Raw genomic sequence first — 26,437 nt, forward strand, 5'->3', positions numbered from 1 at the left:
ATGTAAATCCACATAAACTCTTCTGGCTCAGACCCGCTTGTCTCCTATTGAAGAAGTAGGGTTGGCTTGGCTGGACAATGAGAGGCCAGGAACCCAACTACTTTCCCTCTTTGCTCTAACTGCCAGGAAGCTGAGTTTCTCTAACCAGAGGGTTGAGGGTATGTGTTAGGGAAGGGGCGTACAAATGTGAGCCACAAAATATAAACGTATTAATATAAGTATAAATACAGAGTATAATCAAAGGGTATGTAGCCAAAAGATGTAGGAACAAAAGAGGTGAATCAGGTCATTTTAATTAAAGCATTGTAATTTTTATGGATTGTGTTGTGATGTTTGTCAGCTTTTTAATATTTGCAATTTGCTGTGACTTATTTTCTCATCCTAAATACATATTCACTTTTTGCATTTCTAATTTTGCATTCATAATTTTATATTATTTTTCTTAAAAGAGATTGCCTCCAGAACCCGGAGAGAGGCTAACCCTGCAAGACATGGAAAAGTCAGGGCAGTGTCATTTGTATTGGAACACTTTCCAAGGGGCCCGTCTGCAGGGAGAGCTTTAAGCAGGATTCTCAGACTGTGGTCCCCAGATGGGCAGCATCAGCCTCACCTGGAAGCTTGTTAGCAGTTCGGATTCTCAGGTCTCACCTCAGACCTACTGAGTCAGAAACGCTGCGGTGCAGCCCAACGATCTGTGTTTTCACAAACACTTCAAGTGACTCTGAGGCACTCTCAAGTCCGAGAAGTACTGGCTTTAAGGGAAACAATTTCCAGATCCTCAATGTATAGAAGATAAAAGTACGCATTTGTACTTTCACCTAAAATGGATCAGCTTGAGACCTCAGCTGTGATCTGCCCGTTCTCATCCCCGACAATCCTCTCTTCTACTTTATCAGAGGGCACATCTCTCACAAACCCAGAACCTTACTACTCTGGGTGCACAGCCCTGGGGTGTAAAAACCTCTGGAGCACCAAAGGGTGGATGTGAAATGACAACCACGCCTCTTGCCTTCCCTCCTTGTCAGTGAACGATGCCTTGCTTCAGAGGCTGAGTCTCCATGAAGACACAGAGGCTGAGTGCCTTGTTCCATTCCTGCAGCAAACTGCAGCCAAACTTCCTGCCCATCTCTCCATCCCAGAATTCAGAGGGGAAAGGGCCACCACATAACTGTATTAACACATTTATTAGCACTGAAAAATGAAGTCAGACTTTTCTGGTTAGCAAATAGGCTTGATCAGGCCAGTTAGCTTGAAAACAAGCACCGACTTAGCCAATTAGGTTAAATGATGGATATATTTTCTAAATTGAAGAATTAAGTCTACAGCTCCACGGTTTTGATTCAAATATATTTAAGGGAGGTGACAAGATAAAGGCACTTATTTTTTTTAATGTATTATCAGAGATATGTTGAAGCTAATAATATTTTTACATTTCCCAGCACTTTGTTAGTATTTCAGGTTACACAAGGTGCCCCTAAATTAAAAAATAACAGGTACAATGAATAACCATTTGATAAATCTTGGAAGGCTTTTCTGGAATACATTCCAGAAATTGCAAAAGTGATGACTCTAATTACTCAATAACAAATCTTTTTGCAGGTCAGCGGTTTCCAATTCTTTGCTTGCAACAAAATTGAAAGAGAGCCCAATTAATTTGTCAGCAAGCAGATTCTTAAAAATAAGTTCTGATGATAAATTATTGCATAATTTTTGGCATATTGCTCACAAGTTCAAAGAATTAAGATATGTATATCTATAGATATTTATATGTAATATGTATAACAAAAACTGCCTCTATTCCCATCCCTTATTTATGTGAATGAGGTTACATCTATAAAAATGAAAAATAGAAATATAATTGATACGGAAGCCTGTCTGATTCTGGCAATAAGTAGTGTTCATCCAGATATATACAACTCAATTAGCAGGGGAAAAAAATGTCATTTAATAAAAGAAAACCCTTCCAATAAAATTTTACTTTAATAATTATCAAAATATATATTTAAGCTGCTTACGTACTAATTGTAATGTTAGCTCAACCCTGAGGAAGTTTTTTAAGACTAAGAGGCTTACAATCACAGAAAATTTGTTAAACCTTATATTTGTCAAACTATATGTATTTTTGTCACACAGTTTGGTAGACAAAAAGACTTCAAAGGATTGAAATATATGAAATCAGCATGAAATTCTGTGGTGGGAGAGGAATAAAGAAGAACTTGTGGGAATCTATGTTTTAATAGATGATGGTAGGTAACAAATTGCAGTGGTTTTTAGACTTCAACAGATACATTTAAAAGAGTAACTTAGTGTTATTTTTAAATGTCCATATTTACCAAAAATATCTGTTTAGGGTGGCTCACGTGGGTTTTCTAACAATGGAACCCGGCTTTTTGCTCCCTTTTGGAGTCTTCGCTAAGCAGGTATCAAGCTTTTCAAAGAATCAGGCAGTTTTCTCCAAGAATTTAATTAGCCCACCAGTGAAGATGGCCCCCCAGGCCCGCTCCCCCCAGAGCAGAGCTTCCTCAAAGTGCCCCATGATGCAAGAAATACCTGCCTTGGAAAGGCGGATATTTCAGGAAGACTCAGCTCTTGAGAGAGAGCATTTCTATTGTCTGGAGGCAGTGCAGACCCCCAAAGCAGCCTTACTTCACGCCCCCGACAGGCACAGAGAATATTCTGAGTTGTGGGGAAAGACTCCGACACAGGTCGCTCCATGCCAGTCCAAGGTCTCATCCCTCCTCAGGGTCCCTGTTTAAAGACCCTAGGGCTCACCCTGGGTATCAAATCCAACTTGGCCATGATCATAGGAAATGTACACAGAGCCTGCTATGTACCAGGTGCTGTGTTTTAGGCAGTTTACATATCCACCCTACGCACATGGACTATTATTATCATCCCATATAATAGATGGGAAAACTGAGGCCCAGAGAGGTTGTGTAACTTGTCTAACTTGGCACAGAGCTCATCGGTGGTAGAGCTAGGACTGTACCCCACACAGTGTGGGTCCAGAGTCCCCACCCTCAACTCCAATGCTCTACTGCCATACCAACACAGGATGCTCCAGTCCACTAGATCCACGGCCGACCGAGGGTACCGCTGCTCCCAATATCAGGGCTTGGCATCTTGGAGAGGAAGAGGTGAGCTCTATGGCTCTTCAGCTGTCCCTCTGGCATACTGGGCCTGTCTGGATTTGTCAAGAGGATTACAAACCCACAGGACTTCATAAACCCAACCACCAGGCCTTACAATGCACATGGTTTAATATCAGCAAAGTGCTTCCAATCTCAGGACTTTCTCCTTAGCCCTGTTGCAATTCATAACTTTTATAAAAGCCCATCAGAATTGCCTATGGCATAAAGCTGGGACAGCAAGATGTCACAGGGCCAGAATCAGCAATCTCCTTCAAGATCCCATCACAAGTCAGGTAGCAGCAGGAATGAGGACATCCCTCTGAAACCCTCCTGGCTCACGCTTCCCCTGAACCAGCGCACCCCACATCGACCCCATGATGCCATTACCCTCATCTTAGCTGGTAAGAAGGTAGGAGAAATGAATTGCCTTGCTTAAGATAACATAAGAGAACTGGTTCTAGAACCCTGACAGACTCTGATAAATGGCAACAAGAATAGAGAATGAGTCAGTGCCTGGGAGAAGGGAGGCTGATACAGAGAGAAGGACAGGGATGGGACAAAGACCATTAAAAGTGGCTCCCACCCATATATGAAGGACAGTTAAATGAAGGTGCGACAGACAGACATGAAGCGGTATTACTTAGGGCTTAGCTGTAAAAAAATAGTTTTTATTCATCTAGTTTTATACTTTCCTTTAAAGATGTTTTTCCCTTTGTTTGCCCTGCATGTAAAGTGTATATGTGAGTATAAAAAGGAGAAACAAAATGACAACTCAAAAAAAAGAATCTTTTAATAAAAATTACTCATAAAAATCCTAATAAATTTCAAAAAGCAAGATATTCCTCAGTACATTTATAAAAGAACATTTGGTCCTTTTACAAAAAGCTCCCTTTTAATTTAAATACATTTCTTATTTACAGATTAAACGTAAAATATCATCTATAGTTGCAAAGCATATTGCACATTACAGAGAGAGAAGCATTCATATATTTCAATAGGTTTTCCCAGAGTTTCCAACTCCAGATTTTTTGTAAAAACAGATTTACCTTTCCTGTGCATAATAAATAAAAATGTAGCTTGTGTTTTGCTATTTAAAACTAAAACAAAATACCTTTAAAAAATATTATTTCTCTGCCTCTCAGAAAGAGGGGGGGGGTAAGGAGTCAGGACGGTCCACAGGGACGTAACCTTGTCACCAGATTCACCTCCAAATTCAAGCGGGAGCAGAACCCTGAGCCCTGCAGACCTGGGACACGCAGCCAGCCTGCCCCCTTCTCACCTTCACGAGGGTCCCCGCCCTGCAGGGAAGAGGCACCGGAGGAGCTGCACGTCTGGGAATAGCAAAGGAAAGATTAAGGGTTTTTCTAAAGTCCCTGCACAGTCACTCTGGCTCAGGCCATCACTCAGCCCTGTTAGCCAGCACTAAATGTGGAAACGGCAAGAGAGAAAGACCTCGGGAGCCCTCCAGAAGGAAGAAAGGAACGTCTGATGTTGGGTCTACAAAATCCAAAGCAAAGGATCAATCACAGTTCGCAATCATTCAGTACACGGAGCTCAGAACACAGCTCAGAACATGGCTAAGAGGGGTATTCTTCTTTGGTGAGGGAGACAGGGGGATGCAGAACGGGACCAAGTTCAGGCCCTCAGATGGCATGACTGCACGCATCCAGCCAGGTAACTACAGATGTCCTCTAACCTGCAACTGCACAGACGCCACCCTGGTGCATAAATACAGAGAAAACGATTTCGTGACATGCGCACATCCCACGATCCAGGACAGCCTCCGAACCTGGGATTCAGTTGCACAGAGCAAGTTCTGGCAGAACAGCTGGAACAAACTGAAGGAAAGATTTGGAAACAGAAGAGGGTTTTTCACAAAGGTCAGCACAATCGGAGAGCTAGCAAACACTTCCTTTGTCACCTACTCTTCAACGAAATGGAAGAGTTCCTCAGTCACGTCATCTAAAGTGGCGAAGCCTGCCTGCAAGGATTTAGAACGTTGTTGGTGGGAGATTCAGACCCCACCAAGACTAACTGTAAGGCAGCTTCCTACAACAGTTTTGCAAAACCATTTTCATCCTATCGACCAAAGCAGACTCTAGACACTAGCTACACACGGGAATGCGAGGATGTCCAGGCTCACGGCTGTTCCAAGGATGACACCTGTTCAGGGGCAAAGCACTGATCAAGGGGATTTCTCTGACATCCCCTCTTCAGCCCTGCCCTTCCTGATATCTCACGACACAGACTGGAAGGAATAGCAAAAGCCCTGAAGGATGGATCACAGTTGTTGACATTCTGACTTTCAAAAAGAAAACAAGCAAGCTTTGAACTTGGCTCAGAGAACCTTCTTTTTATGACTGCCACTAGACAGCACTCTGGTACCGAGTCCCACAAATGACTGACTAGGGAGCATCAACCCTTAGAGTGGGTAGTCTGGAAGCTCAACAACCAGCTCTAGTGTGCAGTAACTCGCTCGCCCTGAGACTCCCCAAATGGCACCAGTCCAGTGCCTGGAAGTCAAGAGGGTCTGAGACTTCATACAAAACATGTCTCACGTCAGCTGGTAGCCCCTGAGGTGCGTCTAAGGTGCCAGGGCACTGCCAGGCACAGATCCCTTCCAGAGCAGGAGGAGGGAGAAATGCCCGAGCACGCGGCAGGTTAAGGGCCCCGATGAGAGGGTGAGGTTGGTGTGCTACACATCAGTGTTGTCACAGAAACTGGCGAGGGAAACCAGGAGGGTGCCAAGAGAGAAAACAGAAGCACAAAGGACCCACTTTCTTCTCTGATGTGCCCCAGTCTCCCAGCTGGGTCATTTACAGTCCCACCTCGATTTGCCTGGAGAAATGGTCCAGGGACGCTCGTGTGCGTCAGTGTGTTTTTGTGTATTTAACATGGGACATTTTGGTTTTACTGAGTCCATGAAAACATTTAAAATATATCGTATTCCCCAAGAAAATTCTCTATTCAGTAAATGAGATAATGTTGATAAACAGACCGCTTCTGAAATGAATAAAAAAAGTAAAATAGAAGCATTTGACTTCTTTACTTTAAAATAATTTGCATAGTAAATGTTTAAAAGATAGAAGTGACACATTTATTACTGAAAATCCCTTTTTCAAAAATCTCAAAGAACTGAATTATATATCTATTTTATAAAACAGTTACACCTAACTTTTCAAAAGGAATAAAATTTCTCCCTTTTGATGGATGATGCAATGGCATAGACAGCACTTCTAGTTTTAAAAAGACTAAAATGAAATCATGTGAAGTGTGCAAGCAGTGACAGGTGAGCAACATGACAGGTGAGGCTGGTGGCTTTTTAGAGACTTTCTGCCCTTTCTATTGGGATTCATTTCAGCCTCTGAGGTTACATGGAAGCCAGGGTAGGGCTCAAATCCACCTCTGCTCTGTATGAGCACTGAGCTCAAGTTCAAAGAGGGATCCTTGTGTTCTGGATAAGAAAACAGTAACAAAAAACAAAGAAGGTGTTTTAACTCAACTTCCTCCTTATACATGCTTGCTTAAAATTATCAGGTTGAAAGGCAAGGACTGACCAAGATATTTCCAGCATCTTCCTAACTAATACCCATCCTATCCCTCTTTCACTGTGGTCCCACCATGTGGCAACATAGAGCCAGCCTGCTAAGACCACAGCAGCAGCTGGCACACACAGTGGCCCAAACCAAAATCACATAAGGCACTCATCTGAAGCCTGTATTACACAGAGAAATGGCTCGAGGATGCCAGAAACTCCTCTGATCATTTCTTTCTCCCTGACTTAGCTAATTGGCACTAGTCACAGGAAACAAAAACAAAACAAAATTCTAACCCAAACATGGTCAGAATTGAGAATCCTTGGTTAGTAAATATGAGACACATGGAAGCTCAGGAAATCTTAGGTATTTTTCTCTCCCTAAAATGCACCTGGTTCTAGAACTATGGAAGTTCCTCAGGCGAGTTCCAGATAAATGTAAAACATCATCCAAAAAGTCTGCCAGTTAACCTCTTAAATCCTGATGTGACAAAGTAAGAGACTGCCTGTTAGAATTCGGATAAAGCCATCATTCATAAGCAAATAGTCCACAACCCTATGAAGATTATTGGGGGTGCAAATAAATAACTGGATGATTTTTTCCCCATGTGATTCAAAATCACGGGTGGATATCCAGGAGAGAGCCCAATTATCCGATAAGAGAGAGAAAGGATGACAAAATGCAATCAACAGGGATCCCAAGTGACCCTCAGGCCCGTTTGCACAGAATTCCACCCCCAATCCTCTAACAGAGGGGGAGCAATACTACAGTCACGGCGAGTGCCAGCCACGGGAAGAGACCAGTTGGATTCCAGGGTACGAAGCAATGAAGATCAATCCAAGGCTGCCCCATCCACTGGGCTTAATAACATGGGCATGTCATAGAAGCCAACTTCTATGGAGCTTCTCACTTCAAATTAGATCCTTAAGAAAAACAGGGCATTTTATTGAACAGAACAGAAATACTAAAATATGCAAGATTTGACTACTAGATGTGGGTGAGGAGCTAGACAAAAATTCCTACACCACCGTGGACGGCCAGACTCCCAACTTCTTCCACGTTAGACTGGATCTCGGCCTGGGCTCAGCTGTTCGGGTCCGGTTTCAGAGGAGGCCACACAGAGGAGAGCCGGTCAGATCAAGCCCACCATCTGGTCAATCTGCCGCATGTAGATGCTCTTCAAGGGCAGGGAGTACCTCCTCTCGTCAGGAACCCGATTGCACTAGAAAGAAAACAATGAGGGAAAACGTGAACCCGGAATTAAAAATCCGAGTGTCATCTCCTCAGGAAATGTGGTTGGATGATCTCATCCAGGGTTCCTCACCCTGGGCACGGTTGACATTTTGGGGCTGTCTGTGCAGTGTCGGATGGTTATCAGCATCCCTGGCGCTCCCACTAGATGCCCCCCAACCCATACCCCCCAGTTGTGACATGCAAGATTGTCTCCAGACATTGCCCAGTGTCCCTTGAGGCGAGCAAAAGCACCCCTAGTTGAGGACCACTGATGTAACTTAATATCCTTAATTCACAGGGGAAGAAATGGAGACTCAAAGGGGCTGAAAGACACCCACCCAAGCGCAGAGTGGCCGGGACTAACAGCTGCATCCCTTGGGTCACTCCAAATTTCGGGAAATGCTTTAGCTTTTTGAAAATACGACATTTTTTTCTGAGTTTATGGTCCTTCTCATCCACAGCTAAAACCTAAATGCTTAAGAATGCTATCTTTTGTTGTTGTTAATTAAAGGCTGTTTTCCCCCTCAAAGGTGATGCGAGTTTGAGAACCAAATATGTTATCCGGACACAGTTTCCACATACATTCATTAGATGCTCTTCCCCAAAGAATCATCTCCCCACTGCTCTGAACTTGAACTCACTACACCCAGCTCCTCATCCTCGCCAGGTCCTTCACTTGGTCCCAAGCACTCCCCTCACCACAGTGCTTTTGCAGGTGCTGTTTCTTCCGCCTGAACATCCCTTCTGGGGAAGCTTCTCATCCTTCCAGGATCTACTGAGAAGCAACCTCCTCAGTGAAGCCCTCAAATTTTCCCTGGCAGATTATTTCCTCCCTCCTGTGTGTTTCAACAGCATTTCACGCAGTCCCCTACTGACGCATATCCGGGGGGGAGCCAGTCTCCCAGTCTCCCCACTAGGCCATGAGCCTATCCAGAATCAGGACCCCTCTGATTGGCCCGCATCCCCAATGCCTGGCACAACGGGATCAGGTCTATTAGATGAGTGTCTCCTTCAGTCCAAATCCTGGCTCCACCACATGGCTCTGCCATGTGACCTGAACCTCTCTGTGCCTCCCTTTTGTCATCTATAAAATGGGGATATTGAAAGTACCTACCCTTCATGAGCTGTTGTGAGAAGTAAATGAGTTAATGTACGTGAGTATTTAGAAGAGTGCCTGGCATATGGTAAGCGTTATAAATAAATGTTGGCTATTACTATTATTTCTCCCCCTAACTCTCCTTCCCTTTTCTTCTCAATTATGCTTTGTTCACTTAATCCACACTCCATGGCCTAATGGAAATTTTGGGAACTTACCTCTGCTCTGGCCTGTCAATGTAGTTCACAGACTAAAGACCTTCAACGAGACACTACAGGGAAAGTCCTAAAGTACAGTCTAGGATGCAAGGGTGTCCTCTAACCAAGGCGGGTTGGGGGTAAATGGTAGAACTCTTAACAATTGAGGCTTTTTCCGAGAAGAGAGATGGTATCCAGTGCATTGTGGGATAATGAGGTTTGATATTTCAAGTCGATTTCCCCATCCTCACTTCCCAACCATTCCATTAGATTCAAGTCAATACACTAGCTGGGTCTGCTATTAGAGGCTCAAGAATTGTGTTTCCAAATCTTTCCACTGCTTATCAGGGTGATCTAGGCATGCTCGGTGAAGCCCTGCTTTAAATACAACTGGGCACTTCCTACACTTCCAGAGCATCTTCAATAAAAACACAGTGACTGATAACTGCTTTTTTCCCTCTCCTGCTGGTGGGTGATTTTGCTGGATCTCTTCCATTTGCCCTCTGGGTCCACTCTCCACCCGTCTCCACCCTGCTCTGGCATCATATCTGGATTATATCAACAGGTTCCGCTGCCCTCTGGCTTCTGGTGGGGACGGCCACTGAGAAGCTCCAGCAGATCAGAAGAGAGAAGGAGGCTCAAGTGTCCACTCTGCTGGCTCCCTTTCTGCAAGATGACTGAACGCTCAGAGCAGCGGCTTCTGCCAGGAGGCCACCCCCTCCCACATGCCTCTCTGTCCAGGTTCCACAACCCCTCTCTCCAATGGCCCCTGCAGCCAGGAGTGATAACGGTGCCACTGCTCCTATGGGTTCCCTAGACCCTGACGACACCGACGTAAAGAGCCTCTCTGAGAAACTCCTCTCAAATAACCCAATCTAAGTGTGTCATCAATTTTCTGTCAGGAACTCTGGGTGACAAAGTAATTAGTGGTATTTTCTCTTCCTCCACATGCAAATCACCCCTGGAAAAAGCAACTTACATTGGAGCTGGAGTTGATGACTTTTAACTCATGAGCTTTAGGCCTGTGCACAGACTTTCCCTCTTGGTCCTGCCCTGCCTCTTCAGAAAAGAATTCCTTCCAGGGTGATTCCCGAAGGTGCTTGTCCACAGATACAATGTGTCCCTCAGTTGTAAACATGTATCTGGTTCCAGATTTGTGTACTGGATTCTCCTCATCAAAGAGCTAATGAGAAAAAGAAAAAAAGCCACAGCTGGTAATTGCAGCAAGTTTAGAATACCTCACAGGGTGTTGTGTCCCAGGTCACTCAGGGAGCAGGATTTTGCTTGGCCCTCAGGCTTTTCAATGGGTGAAAAGGCATCAGTTAACAACGGAGGTTTCCAACCCTGGCTACTGGGCAGAATCACCAATTTATTTAAATTCAGATGCCTGGACTTACCCCGCCCCACCCCACCACACCCCACCCAGACCTACAGATTCACAGGCTGGGGGCTGAGACCCAAGCACCACTGTCCATACAAGCCCTCTGGCTAACCCTCCATGCTCCCCTGAGAGCTCTCATGCCGGAATGCTAGACCTACCCCCAACCTCACACACAACTAGGCCCTAAATGCCAAATGCTGGAGGGAAGGAGGGGCATCTTTCACCCTTCACCGAATCCCCAGGGCCTAGCACAGAGTCTGACACATCGCCACCATCTGGTTCATTTCTGTGTGAGAACACGGGCTGGGCTCTGAGGACACAGCACACAGGGCAGTCGTTTCCTTCAAGAGTGAGCTTAGTGGCGACGAAAAAGGGAGCATCAAGAGCATCCAGAATGAGCACCTAACTAATATGGGACAGGTTGGTGGGGTGAGAAGGCAGGTGTTCAGTACATGCCTTCAGTAAATGAGTGAATACTTAGAAACAGAAACCTCAGAGATGGAAGAAACCTCACAGTCACCTCAAGTGTTTTATAGACGAGGAAAAACAAGACTCAGTGCGGCCCATCTGTGTTTACACAGCTAACAGAAGAAGGGGGTAGGCGCCAGGTTTTCTCCTTCCACACCCGGAGTTCCTCCCCTAGAACACCCTAGAGGCTCCTCTCCATTCACTCCAGAACTCGCCCTGTGAGCATCCCAGATACCAACGGCTGCCTGACGGGATGCAGGCCAGCCTCTGATCAGCCTGCTTCAGCCAACCTGACCCCGCTGCGCCGCACTGTGAGCGAGGACGTCGGCACACCACGGGGACTTGACAGCAGGACAGCCATCTCCCCACTGCCTAGACTATGCAGCCTGCTGGGGGGCATGTCTCCTCTGCAGCCTTCTGTGAAAAGTGGTGCCAGATGCGAAAGTGTTGTCTTAAAGGATTAGACCAGTACTTTCAAAACCTGGCTCTGTACAAAATCATGAGCCACTTAGCAAAATTACAGATTCCTGAGCCCACTTCTAAAGATTCTGATTTAACAGGGCTGTAATTTTAACAAGGGCCCCAGGGTGACTCCAATCCAGCTGGCCCCCCAGGCTTGGGAACCACTGAACTAGATAATACAACCATCACTATTGATCAATATCTTTGAATTTCAGCCCAAGTTCTCGGTCTCCACGCTGTCCAGACCCTCTGTGCCTTGAGGAAGCGTTCTTTGTATATATTCATACTGAGTACAGTGGCAGAGAGGGGAGGAGAGTGGCTACATGCACAAGTGCACAGACACCATGCATGCACGTGGCAGAGTGGTAAAGTAGAAAGAGCGCTGGAGGAGTCAAGACTGGGTTTCAGGTCTCAGCTCTGCCATGTAGTCACCCCGAGAACCCAGGCAATTCACTTGACCTCTCAGTGTAGACTGCAGTTTCCAGGAGGGAAGAATCAACATCAGTGAGATGATCCCTAAGGTTCCTTCCAGGTCCAGAAATTCTGTCTCTCTCTCCATACACAGGAAAATGTGTCTATGCCCAGAGAGCCGGCGGGTCTCAGCCAAGATCACACACACCAAAAGAAGGAAGAGCTATAGACACAGCTCTCGCCCTCAGGGGAGCCCTCCCCAACCAGCACGCTGATGTGAGCCCTCCATTAACATCACCACACTTGGCACAATTTGTAACCTTACATTCGTTGCTTGTTTACTTGACAATGCCTCCTCCGCAATGAGGTTAGAAACCACGGAGGAAGGCAGCCACATCCTTTGGTCCTGAGAGCGCTGTGTTCTGGGCCAGCACAATGGCCAGCACGGGGCAGTGCCCCGCAGAGACATGTCAGATGGAAGAGTGAGTGAGCCCCTGCTCCACACGGTAGCAAACATTTCTTGGGTTAATCTTACAACACACATACCAGATACAAGTATTTACAGGTCTCGCTGAGGAAGAAGCTCTCCATCCGGTCCTCTTTGGACTTGTCTATGACGTGATGCAGCGTGGCGTACCCACACCTACAAAACAATCTTCCCGTTAGTCCCACCTCTGCTCCTTCCCACCTGCTGATTTATGTAAGAAACACAAGTCGTCTGTTAACAGAATAATCAACCAAATAGCAAATACCATATGAAAAACAAAGGATGTTAGCTTTAAGGGCCATCCTTTTTTAGCCTAGATTGTCTGCAAATTCATGTAAAAAGTGGTTTGGTTGCTAAATCATCAGGTTAGTTGTACAGGGGAGGGGCGGGAGGTGCAAGGTGTTTGCCAAAAGCATAACATGACACCAAGAAAATGACTGACAACAAATTTAAAAGGACTGATTTAAAATTTCTGTCCCAATATTTGCAGAACTGACTTTATCATTTGGATAGTCTACAACAGTACTTTGTAAGAAAAAACTTATGATATACTGCTAGGTGAAAAAAGCAAGTCACAAAATTGAAATATGGGGTTTTTTTATATATACATATATACACACATTATATATATAAATATATAAAAGAGGTTCTAAGTATATAAACTTAAATGCTGACTGTGGTTATCTCTGCATGTGGAGATTACAGTGACAATATTCTACCTCTATATTTTCTGTACTCAAACTTTTTAGCATAAGTATTATTTGTAAAACGAGGGTAAATAAGTTACTTAAAAAGAACACACATGGAACCTTACATAAAAAAGGTAAAAAAAAATTTTTAAAAAGTAATTCACACTATAACGGATAAGTTCTACCACAGAAAAAGTAAGCAATCTCCCTGCAGAATTAACGTTAATGACCTGTTCTATAAATTAAAATCCAAAACAGAAGAATATTTCCCCAGAACAACTCAGAGTAACTCAAAAGTGGCCAACAGAAAAAGGAAGAACTTGGAAAACTAACTTGACTTTTGTGTACTTTTCCAGACTCTGCAGAATATCCATTCCTACATGGAGGTAGAAGGGATTCTTGGTTGCCTAGAGAGAACACGAGAGAATGTGATCCAGCAAGGGCCTGCAAGGCAAGCCATCAACAAACATCACGGCGACCGCAGGAATTTCCTGAGATGAGTCACTGGCAAACGAAGACGCAGGCCCAGCTCACTTTGTCTTGAAGGGTCACAAACGTTAAAGGTCTAAGATATTGTGTCAGTTCACATCAAAGCATACCTATGATCTCTTTAACTTTAACCAGGGTTGAGACATCTGCTCCCAGGGTAGAACAAGACTCTGCTTTGGCTCTCCTGATCCATCATGATCAGATATGAAACCACGCCTCACTGACAGTACCATCTCTGAGAACAAATCCAGTTTCTATCTTGCCTCAGAAATTTCTAGAAACTTAAGATGCAGGCACAGGGAAACAGGAGCTTGCCCCATTATTCCACTTCCAGCATTGTGAGGAAAGGCTAAGAGGAAGAGGAAGACTTTCCAAAGTACCTAAAGGAGGTCTCTACACTTTCCTTCCTAATCTCCCTGCGAACTCAGTCCTTGGGTTGCTTACTCTTCCGTTACATGCTCTTAGATGGTTTCGTTACAGGAAAAAATTCTCTGGGAAGATGAGACTTCTACCCCACAAATAGTTTAAAGTTGGGGATCATCTTTAATTCATGCCAAGTGCCAACCTGCAGCAGCAAAAGTAAACTACTACAAGGTCAGCTGTGTCTGGATGGAGAGAGTACAGGGAGTGGCTTCAGAAGGCAAAGCTGTAAAGCTGAAGATTTCTCTGGACTCTGAGAAAATAGTCACTGTGAGGGAGAAGCTGAAAATAAGAAGCAATGAGAGAAATTAAGAGGTATAAACCCAAAGGCAACAGAGCTGAGCGTAAGAGGAGAACTCGGACAGCACCAGGCATGTCATCCTCAGATGAGTTCTGAGAGGAAAAACCGGAGGCTACCTTCCCTCTTCTGAGAGGTCATCTAAAACTCATGAAGTCTGTCTTTAGGCATGAGGACTATTATCAGTTTCACAGGATTTCTCCCTTTTTCAGCTAGAAGCAAGTAGCAAGGACTCAGTATTAACAAATTATTGAAGAAAACTAAAGCACAGTACTAAACCTACTACCAGAGCTCATAAAAATAAGGACCTCCTTGCCAGGGCTGGCCCACAGCAGGTGTTTGTTACAGGTTTACTGGACTGCGCTGAAGGCCAGCTTCTTAGAAAATGAACAGCTCATGCTGCTGTCTTTGTAAATGGAGGAGGAGTGTGTATATATGTATGACAGGCACAGAAGTATAAATATCTGCCTTAAACTACAGGGAAGAAGACTTTTCACAACGTGACATTCCCTCTGGCACTAAAGTAATTTCAAGAAAGATGAACATTATATTTTTTTTAGAATTAAACAAAAATAGGCATTCAGATGAATCCCAGATGATTTCCTTTACAACCAAGAAAAAGAATGTTTTTGTCTGAATAATTATTACATAGTCCACGGTTCCACAGTACACGAGTACAGAATCGCATCTCAAGAAAAGAGTTCTTTGGTCAAATAAATTTGGAAAACACTGAGTATCAAATCTTCCTCCTGATTCTTTAAGAAGGTGAGAAATAAGCCCCACAGTAAGGACACGATTCAGCATTGCAGAATTTTAGGTTAAAAAACGCCTGAGACCACAGACAACTTCTCTGTCCTGTGGAACCATGAGTGACACTAAACACTACCAAAACTATTGATACATGGTAACTCGACCAGAGTCACCATGAAACAAGACAATTGTACATCAATCATCAAATGTTCACTACGAAGCAACTGCTACATGTCCTCCCAGTGTTTAAATACAAACTACTGTTTAACAAGCTCTAGTACCTGGTAGAGGAGATACGTCGATTCCACTAACTCTGGTCTCAGCGGGTAGAAGAGCACGTCAGGGGCCTGTAGCTGCCAGTTATACCGCTCAGGGAGGGCCCCGTATCGCTTCCAGATGGCATAGTAAAAGGCATGGAGGCAGATGGCATCTTCCACATCTCCTATCAGAACCTAAGGAGAAGAAGACACAGGGCACCAAGCTAAGACACTTTTCCCAGAACGGTAAGACATGACACAAAGAGGGCACCCTGGGCTCTCCCTGTAACCCTGGTTCTCATCTGACCTAAAGCACGGTTGGAGACAAAACTATGCCAAAAGTAGCAACCCAGGCAAACAGATGCTCTCCCTGTCTGGCCATCAATGCCAAACTGATGTCAACTGCACTGGACGAGAGGTTAACTGTACTCCTGAACAAAGAACAGACAGCTGAGAGACGGGCCATCCAAAACCCACACGCGTTACACTGTTCAAGCTTGGTTTCACACTTATTTAACGGCTCTGTTCAATATTCTGGGGACTAATTTCACAAATAGAGTAATCAAGACATACTGTGCTATTAACCTCCCAAACCCAAAGGAGCCAGAGAACATTTTGGTATCAGAAAAAGGAAGAGAGGAAAAAAGCCCTTTCCAATGACAGCTTTTCTTTAGCGAGTATGATGGCAAACTACCTGCAGTCCAGGGAAGAAGGCCTGCAGAGAGTCAATCCAAGTGTTCATCAGCTGCCCACTGAACATGTTCACGTTGACATAGAGCGGAGGGTCTCCTTCCCCTTCGTTACAGGCTTCCCGGCTGAGGAGCCAAGCAGAGGGGCGCAGGTGAAGGAACGATCACTGGCAGGGCTCGTGCTCCTCCATTCCTCCCGCAGCCCCTGTGCTTTAACGGAAAGGCACTTTTCCTCCTACCTCGTCCTTTAAGCCTTGGGAGACAGACTGCCTCGACCTGCCCACACTAGACTCTAGCACCAGATAACATTTACCTGAGAACGAAAGCTCTAAACTCAGCCATTGTAACATATCAGGATTTCAGGGTGCTGTGCAGAAAGCACTTTGATATTCAAGTTTAAAAACGCTGCCACGTAATACAATTTGGTGTACGGCACGGGTCTCTGTTGGTTTTGACCTGAGTGGGGACACCTGGTTATTTCTGCACAAAAAAGAGTCTCTTCTCTAATAAAGACCTATACCAAGGGCCTGGAGGAATGCATCAGAGCAAGATGCTCAGGAATTACTACTCAATTCAGCTTGGGGCTTTAAAAAGCTAATGACTTTTAAATGACTGAACTTTGGCCGAACAGCCTCTCACTAAAACAGCACTTGCACAAGTGGTTCCTACAAAGCCTATTGTGGCAATGGATCCCAGAAACTCCTATCACACAGGAAGCTCATTAGCTATCACTTGCATTGGCCATTTAATAGACAAAAGTATACAAAGGAAGGCCTGGGGAAGAGAGGGGTGACATCAGGGTAGAGGCCACTGTAGCTTCGAATGGTACTCTCCTGCCATCCTGAATGCACAACTGAGAAGCAGCAGATAATGCTGTTTTAAACAAACAGAGGGGAAAAAAATGTGGTAACTGTTCTTTCTCTTATCAGGCATAAAGACCAATCCTAACAATTCTCTGGAAAATAAAAGAACTAAAATAACTCAGTGATTGACCTGCATTACAGTTCTATCTGCAGTTAAAGCCACAGTTGAACACAGGGATATGTCACCCCTTGTGGTAGCCAGTCTTCAAGGTGGTCCCCAATGACCCCTGCCTCCTGGCAGTCACACCGTGTGCAGTCCCCTCCCACACTGTATCAGGGTAGGTCTGTGTGACCAATAGAGTCAGGCAGAAGTGATGGTGTGTCACTCTGAGATTAGGTCATGAAAGCACGTGGCTTACACCGCAGTCTCTCTCTCTTTCTCTCTGTCTCCGATCACTCACTCTGGGGGAAGCCAGCTGCCTACAAAAAGGCCCATGTGGCAAGGAACTGAGACCTCCAGCAAGGAACTGATGCCTGCCAACCACCAGAGGAGTGAGCCTGGGAGTACTTCCTCCAGTCCCATTTGAGCCTTGTCATGGCTGCTGCCCCCACCAACAGCTTGATGACAGCCTCGTGAGAACCCATGGATCAGCTCGGCTGCTCCTGGCCTCCTGACCCTCCGAAACTGTGTGAGATAATGTTTGTTGTTTTAAGCCACCAAGTTTTGGGGCAATTTGTTATGCAGCAGTAGATAGCTAACATGCCTCTTCATCCCCAAATGACTGACAACCAACTAGGAGGCAGTAAGGTGAGGGCAGAGACCAACAGACCCTGTGAATTTATGTTGAGAAAAATATAAACTTTTCAGAATGCATTCTGTCTGCTTTACAGGGCAATAGAAGAGATGTTAAGGAGACATACCCTCTTCTTAAGTAGTTCTGAATACTCTGATATGCAGCATTAAACATTTCTAGGTCTTCTTTTTCTCCAAAGAGAATGTAAGATTTCAAGAGGTATTCATAGAAGGAATCCAGTCCGGCACCCAAGCCACTCTGCTTTCCAACCCAATGGCCTGTCTGAATGTTCACAACATTGCCTGTGAAAACAAACAAGGCTCTTTAGGTCCCAACTATCTTCCTATTTCAGCCCCACTGCTCTCCAGCACCTTTGTCCCTGAGAGGTAAGAGAAGGAATAAATGCTTGGCCCTCAAATTTGTGTCAGTCCTACCAGTAGCATGGACAGCCATGAGATCTTTCTGAATACAGTGTTTAGCCACTGATGCAAAAATGGAGAAAACATTTGGGTCAGCCCCAGTGGCCTAGGGATTAAGTTTGGCACACTCTGCTTCAGTAGCCTGGGTTCAGTTCCCAGGTGCACACCCACACTACTCATCAGTGGCCATGCTGTGGGAGCGGCTCACATACAAAAAGAGAAAGATTGGCAATAGACGTTAGCTCAGGGCAAATCTTCCTCAGGAAAAAAAAAAAAAAGAGAGAGTGAAAATACTTAATGAAAAAGAAAAACAGGTTTGTCATTTTGCTTTTCCAGATTGACAATGCATTTCAAAAGCCAAAAGAGTGTTCAGCTTTTGATCCAATACTGCTGTTCTGGGAATTTATCCTTAAAAAAAAAACGGTTTTAAAAAGAAAAGTATTATGTTGTTCATAGAGAATTATCTGTAAAATGGGAGGAAAAAACTACAGAAATTATACAAATGGATATCCAAATGTTCAACATCAGAAGAGTTAATGGACTATCATGTAGCTTCTAAAGACAATAACTATGAAAACAAGGTAACTCGAAAATACTTGAATGACTTGCCAAAAGTAAGGCTAACTAAAAATGTTTATTTATGTATCATAACTTGAAAATACATAAAAATTGCACATGGCAGGCTGAAAGGGCCTATGTTAAAAACTTGACAATTTGGGGTGACACTAGTCAACCATTTGGTGTTGGGCAAACAATTTGGGTGATTTTTTTCTTTCTACTATTGTTGTTAAATACAACAAATTTGTAAATAAATTTAAGACCTAAAGGAATAATCAAAAATTTCTTTTAAAAAGCAGTCCTTTCGCAATGACACTCCATGGCTCTAGGACAACCAATCAAGCTACTTCCCAATGACAAAAAGAAAATATTTCTCAATATAAGACAAAGAGTTACACGAGGTAAAAACCCATTTTTAAAAACACCTTGAGTTACCAACATATTGATAATTATTGAAGATGAATGGTGAGTGCACAGGAGTTCATTACTCATATACTTTCTTCCTACCTTAATATGTTTGAAATCTTCAATAATTTTTTTTTAAAGAAGGCATTTCTTTTTTTGTTTTGGCTGAGAAAGATTCACCCTGAGCTAAATCTGTTGCCAATCTTCCTCTTTTCTTTTTTTTTTTTTCTCCCAAAGCCCCAGTGCATAGTTGTACACACTAGTTGTGAGTCCCTCTAGCTCTTCTGTGTGAGCCTCCACCACAGCATGGCTACCGACAGACAAGTGGCGTGGCTCCATGCCCAGGAACTGAACCCGGGCTGCTGAAGCAGAACACACCAAACTTTAACCAGTAGGCCAACAAGGCTGACTCCATAATAGTTTTTTTTAATAACATCTTGACCAAATATTCTCAAGGGAAAAAACCCCCACCTATTATAGGTTTAATCTGGGCTTTCAATCTATTACCACATGCCTTTTTAAAAGGAGAAAGCCACTCTACAAGTAACTCTAAATTCCTATATTTAGATCTTTATATTGAAGAAATATAATCTGCCTCAGAGGCAGTTCTTGTTTTTTTTTTTAGGATTGGCACCTGAACTAATATCTGTTGCCAATCTTCTTCTGTTTTTTTCCTTCTTCTCCCCAGAACCCCCTAGTACACAGTTGTATATTCTAGTTGTAGGTCCTTCTGGCTCTGCTATGTGGGACACCACCTCAGCATGGCCTGATGAGTGGTGCCATATCCATGCCCAGGATCCAAACCAGCAAAACCCTCAGCCGCCAAAGTGGAGTGCACGAACTTAACCATTTGGCCATGGGGCCAGCCCTGAAGCAGTTCTTTTCATAGCATTTCCATTAATAATTATTTTCAAGTGGAATATGCCAAGGGATTCAAATCAGAAGGGAGCCCTCAAACAGCAAAAGCATCATTCCTTCCCTCGAACATTACAGCATCACTATGCAAAAAGTCACATAAATAATTGGATATGACAGACACCGAGGGCCATTCTTTCTGAGTTGTCAATTTTCAGATTCAATGGTACGAGAAAGAAAGAAGGGAGAGGAGGGAGAGCCCCAGAGAGGGTGAAAGGAAAGAGGGTCAAATGTATGCAGGCCCAGTGGCGCAAGAAGGCGCCCCCACACCTAACAATCCTGTATCATTGCTCCGGAGGTTCCAAAGGGCTTTCACTGCTCGCCGGGCCACCCACTCAAATGTGGAATCCCCCAGCAGTCGGCTCAGAATCCCAAACTCCACCAGGAGGGAACCAGCTCCTGCCGTGCACGTCTCATTATTGCTGTCAGGAGGCACACCTGTCTTTAGATTCACCTGGGGACAGGAAGAGACAAAGGATTTGTAGCAAAAGTCAAGGAAACCGCAGGGCTAGCAGGCAAGGTCACAGCTACTATACTCCACTAATGAACCCAGCTCACTGGCCCCCACTTTATATCCAAGATGAAGATGGGAGTTAAGTTTCAACAACACAAAGAAGACAACAAGAACACCAGAGCCCTGTTTTATTAATAAGAGCAAGTCTTAGGGGAATCATTATAATGCTATTCACTAATCCACCTCTTTCCAGCAGGTTCTCCTCATGGTTACACACACCAGGCTTTGGCATTACCATGGCAGGCCGTGGAGTCACTTATAGATTTTAGTGAGCTACTATGAACTCACTCTCGCTCAGCGAATGTAAACAAACCTTCGCCTGGGAGACAAAGGAGACACGGCGAGAACATGACAGCGCGTCTCCTCACTGAGGCTCTGTGGTCTGGCAATTCTCTGCTGGTTACCTAAAAGGCTGACTCAATTCCCAGGAGTTCTGGGCTCAGCAAATCAGATGCCGCAAAGACATAATCTTATTCCAGATCTTGCATTTAAATCAGCAGCTAACTTACTGGTCTGTGCAGGCTTTATTTGAAAGATCCATGTGAAGCATTCAAAAGAACATTCACTGAGCTCCTATAACACAAATGTGAGGGTCTTTGGGAAACGCCCCACATCAGAAATGAATTCCCCTCGCTGTTTTGCAGCATGGGATATAAATCCCACCTGCAAAATGACTTAAGAATACTGGACACAGGAACATAACTCTTTCCATAAGGGGAGAGATTAAGTCACATATGTCACCATATGCCTGGCATACAGTAGGTGCTCAGTAAATGCTGAATTAATTTAAAGATATTTGCATCATACTGAGAGCCAGATTCTCTCAAGGACACGTCTTTCCTCTTCCACATCAGCCCCATTCCTTCCCCCAAATAAATTCATCAATGAAGAGTTTTAGCTCAGGAAGATGGCGGATTGTCAAACCAGTCTACCTACCCGAGGATAGGGGATCCCTGTCTTGGTGTTTTCAAAGGCAGGGAGGAGCCGCACAGCCAGGTCATGAGCCATGTGCAACAATTCATTATCATAATCCTTAATTGTCATGTCGCCAAAGGGCTGCTTGGAGTCAGTGATTATTCTGTGGGCAGAAAGGAGGCTTCCCAGGACCCTAATGACAGGAAGAACAAAAATAATGTAATCATGTTGGTTGTAAACGAACACACGCCAGTGGAGAATGACAGAGGCAGTCTGGAACTCCTTATGGACTCAGAGCTGCCTGGAATCAGAGGGACTGGACTGCCTGGCTTCTTGAAGTCCTTTCCAGCCCAATAATAAATGATCGATTCTTACGTCAACCACATTACTGAAAGGAAGAAAGGGAGCCGTTCCTCTGAGGCGACTGAGAATAACGCCACTTAAAGGAATAACTAATGTTTGGTAATTTCAATCATCTCATCGGAAGGGAGTGGACTAATTATTCTCAGAATAAATATTACCTTTCAGTATTAACAAATTATTCTTGATTTCTCCCACTTGAGGAAAAACTTAGCCATATAAGAAACAGAAAGGGGAAAGACAAAAGAATACTAAGTGACTTTTGTAGTTTTAGCTGCCAAGCAACTGATGAAATTCTCTAACTTCCAGCAAAGAGAAAAGGTGAGGAAGAGGAGAAGATGAAGAAAAAATGACCTACTCAGAGGTAGGAGGCACCAGCTTAGATCTGCATCCCGGACGAGCCAGGAATTCGTGTCCCACTTCAACGATCTGAAGTGGATTTCGACATGTTTCAGAACAAATGTTTTCATAACTTTAATTATGAATATTGCATCTGGAATGTTACACAGTAATACAATTTTCAAAAAATTTAAATGAAATAGCAGAACAGTCACAATACTGTCATCCCCCTTATTCACAGTTTCACTTTCCGCGATATCAGTTACCCACAGTCAACTATGGTCTGAAGATATTAAATGGAAAATTCCAGAACTATACAAGTCGTAAGTTTTAAACTGCACGCCACTCTGAGTAGTGTGATAAAATCTTGTGCCATCCCACTCCATACTGCCCAGGACAAGAATCATCCCTTTGTCCAGCGGATCCATGCTGTGCGTGCTACCTGCCCATTAGTCACTTAGCAGCCATCTAGGTTATCAGATTGACTGCCTCAGTAATGCAGTGCTTGTGTTCAGGTAACCCTTATTTTACTTAACAATGGCCCCAAAGCGCAAGAGTAGTGCTGCTGGTAATTTGGCTATGCCAAAGAGAAGCCTTAAAGTGCTTCCTTTAAGTGAAAAGGTGAAAATTCTCACCCTAACGAGGAAAGAAAACAAACTGTATGCTGAGGTCGCTAAGATCTATGGTAACTTTTATTACAGCATGTTGTTATATTGTTCTATTTTATTGTTTGTTATTGTTGTTAATCTCATACTGTGCCTAATTTATAAACTAAACTTTATCACAGATATGTATGTAAAGGAAAAAACACAGTATATATATAGTGCTCAGTACTATCCACAGCTTCAAGCATCCACGGGGGATCTTGGAACCTCTCCCCCGTGGATAAGGGGGAACTACTGTATATCAAGCTACAAAACTGGGTATGAAACATGAGCCCAATACACTGGGGGTGGGGAGAGCAAGGGGGGGGAGGGGGAGGGATACACACACACACACACACACACACATACACACGGAGGAAATACACCCAAACGGTAAGAAGCGGTCTTTCTGTGGGTTGTAAGTAAGATGGGAAAGTTTCATTTCCTTCAGAAATATATAGGGGTTTTCCTAGGACACACTGAAGGAAGGAAAAGAGACCAGACAAAAAGCAAAACCGTGAAAAACTGCATTAAAGGAACCCCTATCTTACACCTTCATTCACCTTCAAGTGTGTCTTTCTGTTTAGTCAAAAACATAATTACTTTGAAATGTCAATCGTTTCAGTTGTGATAAATCCAAAAACAGATGAAAAATGGATGCTGCGCCCACAAGATCCACAGGGACTCTCTCCCTGGATCTCGTGGCTGGCAGACCCCCACAGGGGTTTTTCTCCCTACACACACAAAAGAAGCCTTCAATCCAGTTTATGCACTATTTTACCTTATTGTGGCCTCAAAGACTTGGACGGTGGAATCTTTGTCAAATGAAACTGTGTTGATCACTAACTTGACTGCTTTCTGGAACTCGGATGAATTTCCCATTATCTTTAAAAAGAGGAACACAAACCATTACAACAGCTTGAAATGAACCTGAGGCTCCGTGACCACAGGAGCTGGGCCACCTCATCTAAATGTCAGTCTGTGTGGTTTCACCACCCGCGGGAGTAGAAACACAAAAGGTAGAAAAGCACAGTTCTCTCTTAGAATATATTCTAGGACAGATGGCAAGCCTATTTCCTCCAACTCCAGAATCATACCTCCAAATGGCACAACTGTGAAAATAATTCCTCATAAAATCATTAGCACCCCTCATCTTCCCACTCTCCCTCAGACTTCAGTCTGATCTTATTTAGCATGCGAGGCATTATGGTTCCTAAAATGAGTAAAACTAAATCCCAAAACTGAAGAAACAAAACTATGACTTTCCCTCTGCTCCTCAAATAATCGACGGCTTGGGTGCTTGGCTCCCAGGAGACCAAAACATCTGGAAAACTGACTTGTTGCTTGTTACCCAGATGTCTAAACACTTTGAAAAATGGTAATATTATCTTTTGGAGCATAGCATAAACCAGTGACTTCAAAACAAAACATCCAAATATCAGCTCTGTGTGCTTTTTAAAAAGTGATCTAGAATAACAACTCCTATTTTGGGTACGTGGATATGACTTCATACCAAGCTGCTCTCTCCTATACGAAGTGTAAATTGGGCATAAAATTTTATAGATTAACCTGCACTGAAACTTTCGTTCTGTTCAAAATTTTATGACAATCCTGCAACTATAATGACATCATAAGGACACACACAGAAAAACAAGGAAAAACAATTTCACCCAGACACTACTTCTCTCCAGTGTGTCTTGTTTCCTAATATTTATTGGTCTAGTCCATCTTTTTTTTTCCCTCCTCCTGGTTATTTTGCTGACGCTTCTTCTGGCTTTCAGTTCTTTCTTTTTCAAAGATTATGCAATAATGCTGCAAGTTGCACCCAATGCTCAGGGGATTGCCATGTTCCACGTGTTTCCACAGCACATCTGTTAGAGCCTGTTTAAATTGTTAGCAAAAGAAAAGGACAACCTCAACAGAAGTAGCACCTGAGAACTAAGCCTGAAGTGCTGACATGTTAAAAGCTCGATCTCCTACAATGAAAACCACAGAGACGGGTTTATTTCCTTATAGATGTTTACCAGCAACAATATCTGTTAGCAGCTGTAGATGCTGATATGATCTCAGACCAAGCAGAGGATGATGAAGGAAGCCAGCAACTTTCAATTACATATTGTAATTTACCATTTTAGTCGGATAGCTACAGAACAGAGTAACCAGGTTACGAAACAATGCGCTCAGGCTTAAGAAAAGCACATTGGACAGAAGAGTTTAATAAGTTTCTTTACTGTAGGACTTCTCAGTGCCTTTAAAATGCTGGTGTGCAATGTGGCTCTCCAGTAGTGAGACAGACATGCAGACTTTCTCAAGTTCATTTGGGAACAGAATTCTTCTTTCAGGAGGGTCTAACCTTGGAATATGCATTGGGAAATGCTGAATTAGTAGAAATTCATTTTTGAACACATATTTGCACTCCTATTATGTACCAGACACCATTAGGTGTGGCGAGAGTAGAGTAAATATAGAGATAAGATCTCTGTACTTAATAAGCATGACAGTGGGATAAAAAGACACAATGGGGGGCCGGCCCAGTGCCGGAGCGGTTAAGTTCACACGTTCCGCTTCTCTGTGGCCCAGGGGTCACCGGTTCTGATACCGGGTGTGGACATGGCACTGCTTGGCAAGCCATGCTGTGGTAGGCGTCCCACATACAAAGTAAAGGAAGATGGGCACGGATGTTAGCTCAGGGCCAGTCTTCCTCAGCAAAAAGAGGAGGACTGGCAGCTGATGTTAGCTCAGGGCTAACCTTCCTAAAAAAAAAAAAAAAAGACACAAGGGGGCAAAAAAAAAAAAAGAGAGCTCAGGGAGAAGAGGTGAGCTTTCATAAACTATATATGAGTCTTAGGACTTTTTTTTAAGCAACACTTGAAAGCTGAGTCAGCCTCTTGTATCTTCAACAAATTAACTCTAATTAGGTCGAACATACTTGTCTGGGCACATTTTGATCAGGGACGGCAGGTGACAAAGTGCAGCAGCAATAACTTCCGAAGGAGATATTGGGGGACTAAACTGCTTTGCAACTACCACCTGGCAGAATGAGATCCAAGATCTCTTATTAGACCACGGGCCCAGTAGAACGTAGAATGACCTCTCAAGCTCTCTTCAAGTTCTGGTAATTCTACTACTAGCAAGATACCAGCCAGCTGTAATGCAAACTTAGCTTGCATTACCCAGTTCTTACTCCTGACAGTTTCAAAGTCTTCTAAGGAAAGTTACAAGAAATCAAACTAAATTACTAAATGCAGGATTTGGGCTAGACTACAGTAAGAATTTTCTAATGGTCAAGGCTTACTGGACAATGAAGAAGAGCACAGAGTTGGTAAAATCACCTTTCTAAGAAGATTTGAAAACAATGCTATGGGGGAGTCCAGTCTCGTGGGAGCTCTATTCTACAGTGAAAGGTCACAAAGCCGACCAAATATACATCTTGGCCTGCTAAGTTCCAGGCCACAGGGCCTTCCTGCTTTCAACGTGCTTCTGCAAATCTGTTCAAGGGTCTCCTATTCCCCAGACTCAATGAGGGAAACCAGAGGATGAGGAGGCAAAGGCAGCACCTGGTGGGCAGCCCAGGTGTGGAGTGGGCAGTGTCCACAAAACACAGAGGAGCAAATAAAGAGGAGCGTTTACAGAGAGGGTCCCTGCGCAGGGGCCGGGCCAGAGCTCAGACACGCTCCTGGGGAGCCAGGAGCTGGATGACACTTCAGGGGACCTAGCAACCCTGAGATCTTGTCTTTTACTCCTGAAATCTTCACTACAGTAACTGTCAACTTAATG

General features: G+C 44.0%; 1 protein-coding gene across 2 annotated transcripts in view; it reads right to left on the reverse strand.

Annotated features, from left to right (window-relative positions):
• Window positions 1–3,896: 3,896 nt before the first annotated feature.
• EDEM1 (ER degradation enhancing alpha-mannosidase like protein 1) overlaps window positions 3,897–26,437 on the reverse strand; it is a 29,190-nt gene continuing 6,649 nt past the window's right edge. Inside the window, exons 3-12 of one of the 2 annotated variants that reach the window (XM_044755124.2) lie at window positions 23,442–23,545; window positions 21,339–21,510; window positions 20,159–20,342; window positions 17,719–17,893; window positions 16,000–16,120; window positions 15,330–15,500; window positions 13,425–13,498; window positions 12,462–12,558; window positions 10,173–10,376; window positions 3,897–7,889 (exon numbers count right to left, since the gene is read on the reverse strand). In XM_044755124.2, coding sequence (XP_044611059.2) covers window positions 7,800–7,889; window positions 10,173–10,376; window positions 12,462–12,558; window positions 13,425–13,498; window positions 15,330–15,500; window positions 16,000–16,120; window positions 17,719–17,893; window positions 20,159–20,342; window positions 21,339–21,510; window positions 23,442–23,545 — 1,392 coding nt within the window. In that variant the 3' untranslated portion in view covers window positions 3,897–7,799. The remainder of the gene's footprint in view (window positions 7,890–10,172; window positions 10,377–12,461; window positions 12,559–13,424; window positions 13,499–15,329; window positions 15,501–15,999; window positions 16,121–17,718; window positions 17,894–20,158; window positions 20,343–21,338; window positions 21,511–23,441; window positions 23,546–26,437) is intronic. The other variant, XR_011496380.1, reaches the window with a different exon arrangement.

Source organism: Equus asinus, chromosome 21, assembly GCF_041296235.1.
Source record: "Equus asinus isolate D_3611 breed Donkey chromosome 21, EquAss-T2T_v2, whole genome shotgun sequence".
NCBI classification, from domain to species: Eukaryota; Metazoa; Chordata; class Mammalia; order Perissodactyla; family Equidae; genus Equus; species Equus asinus.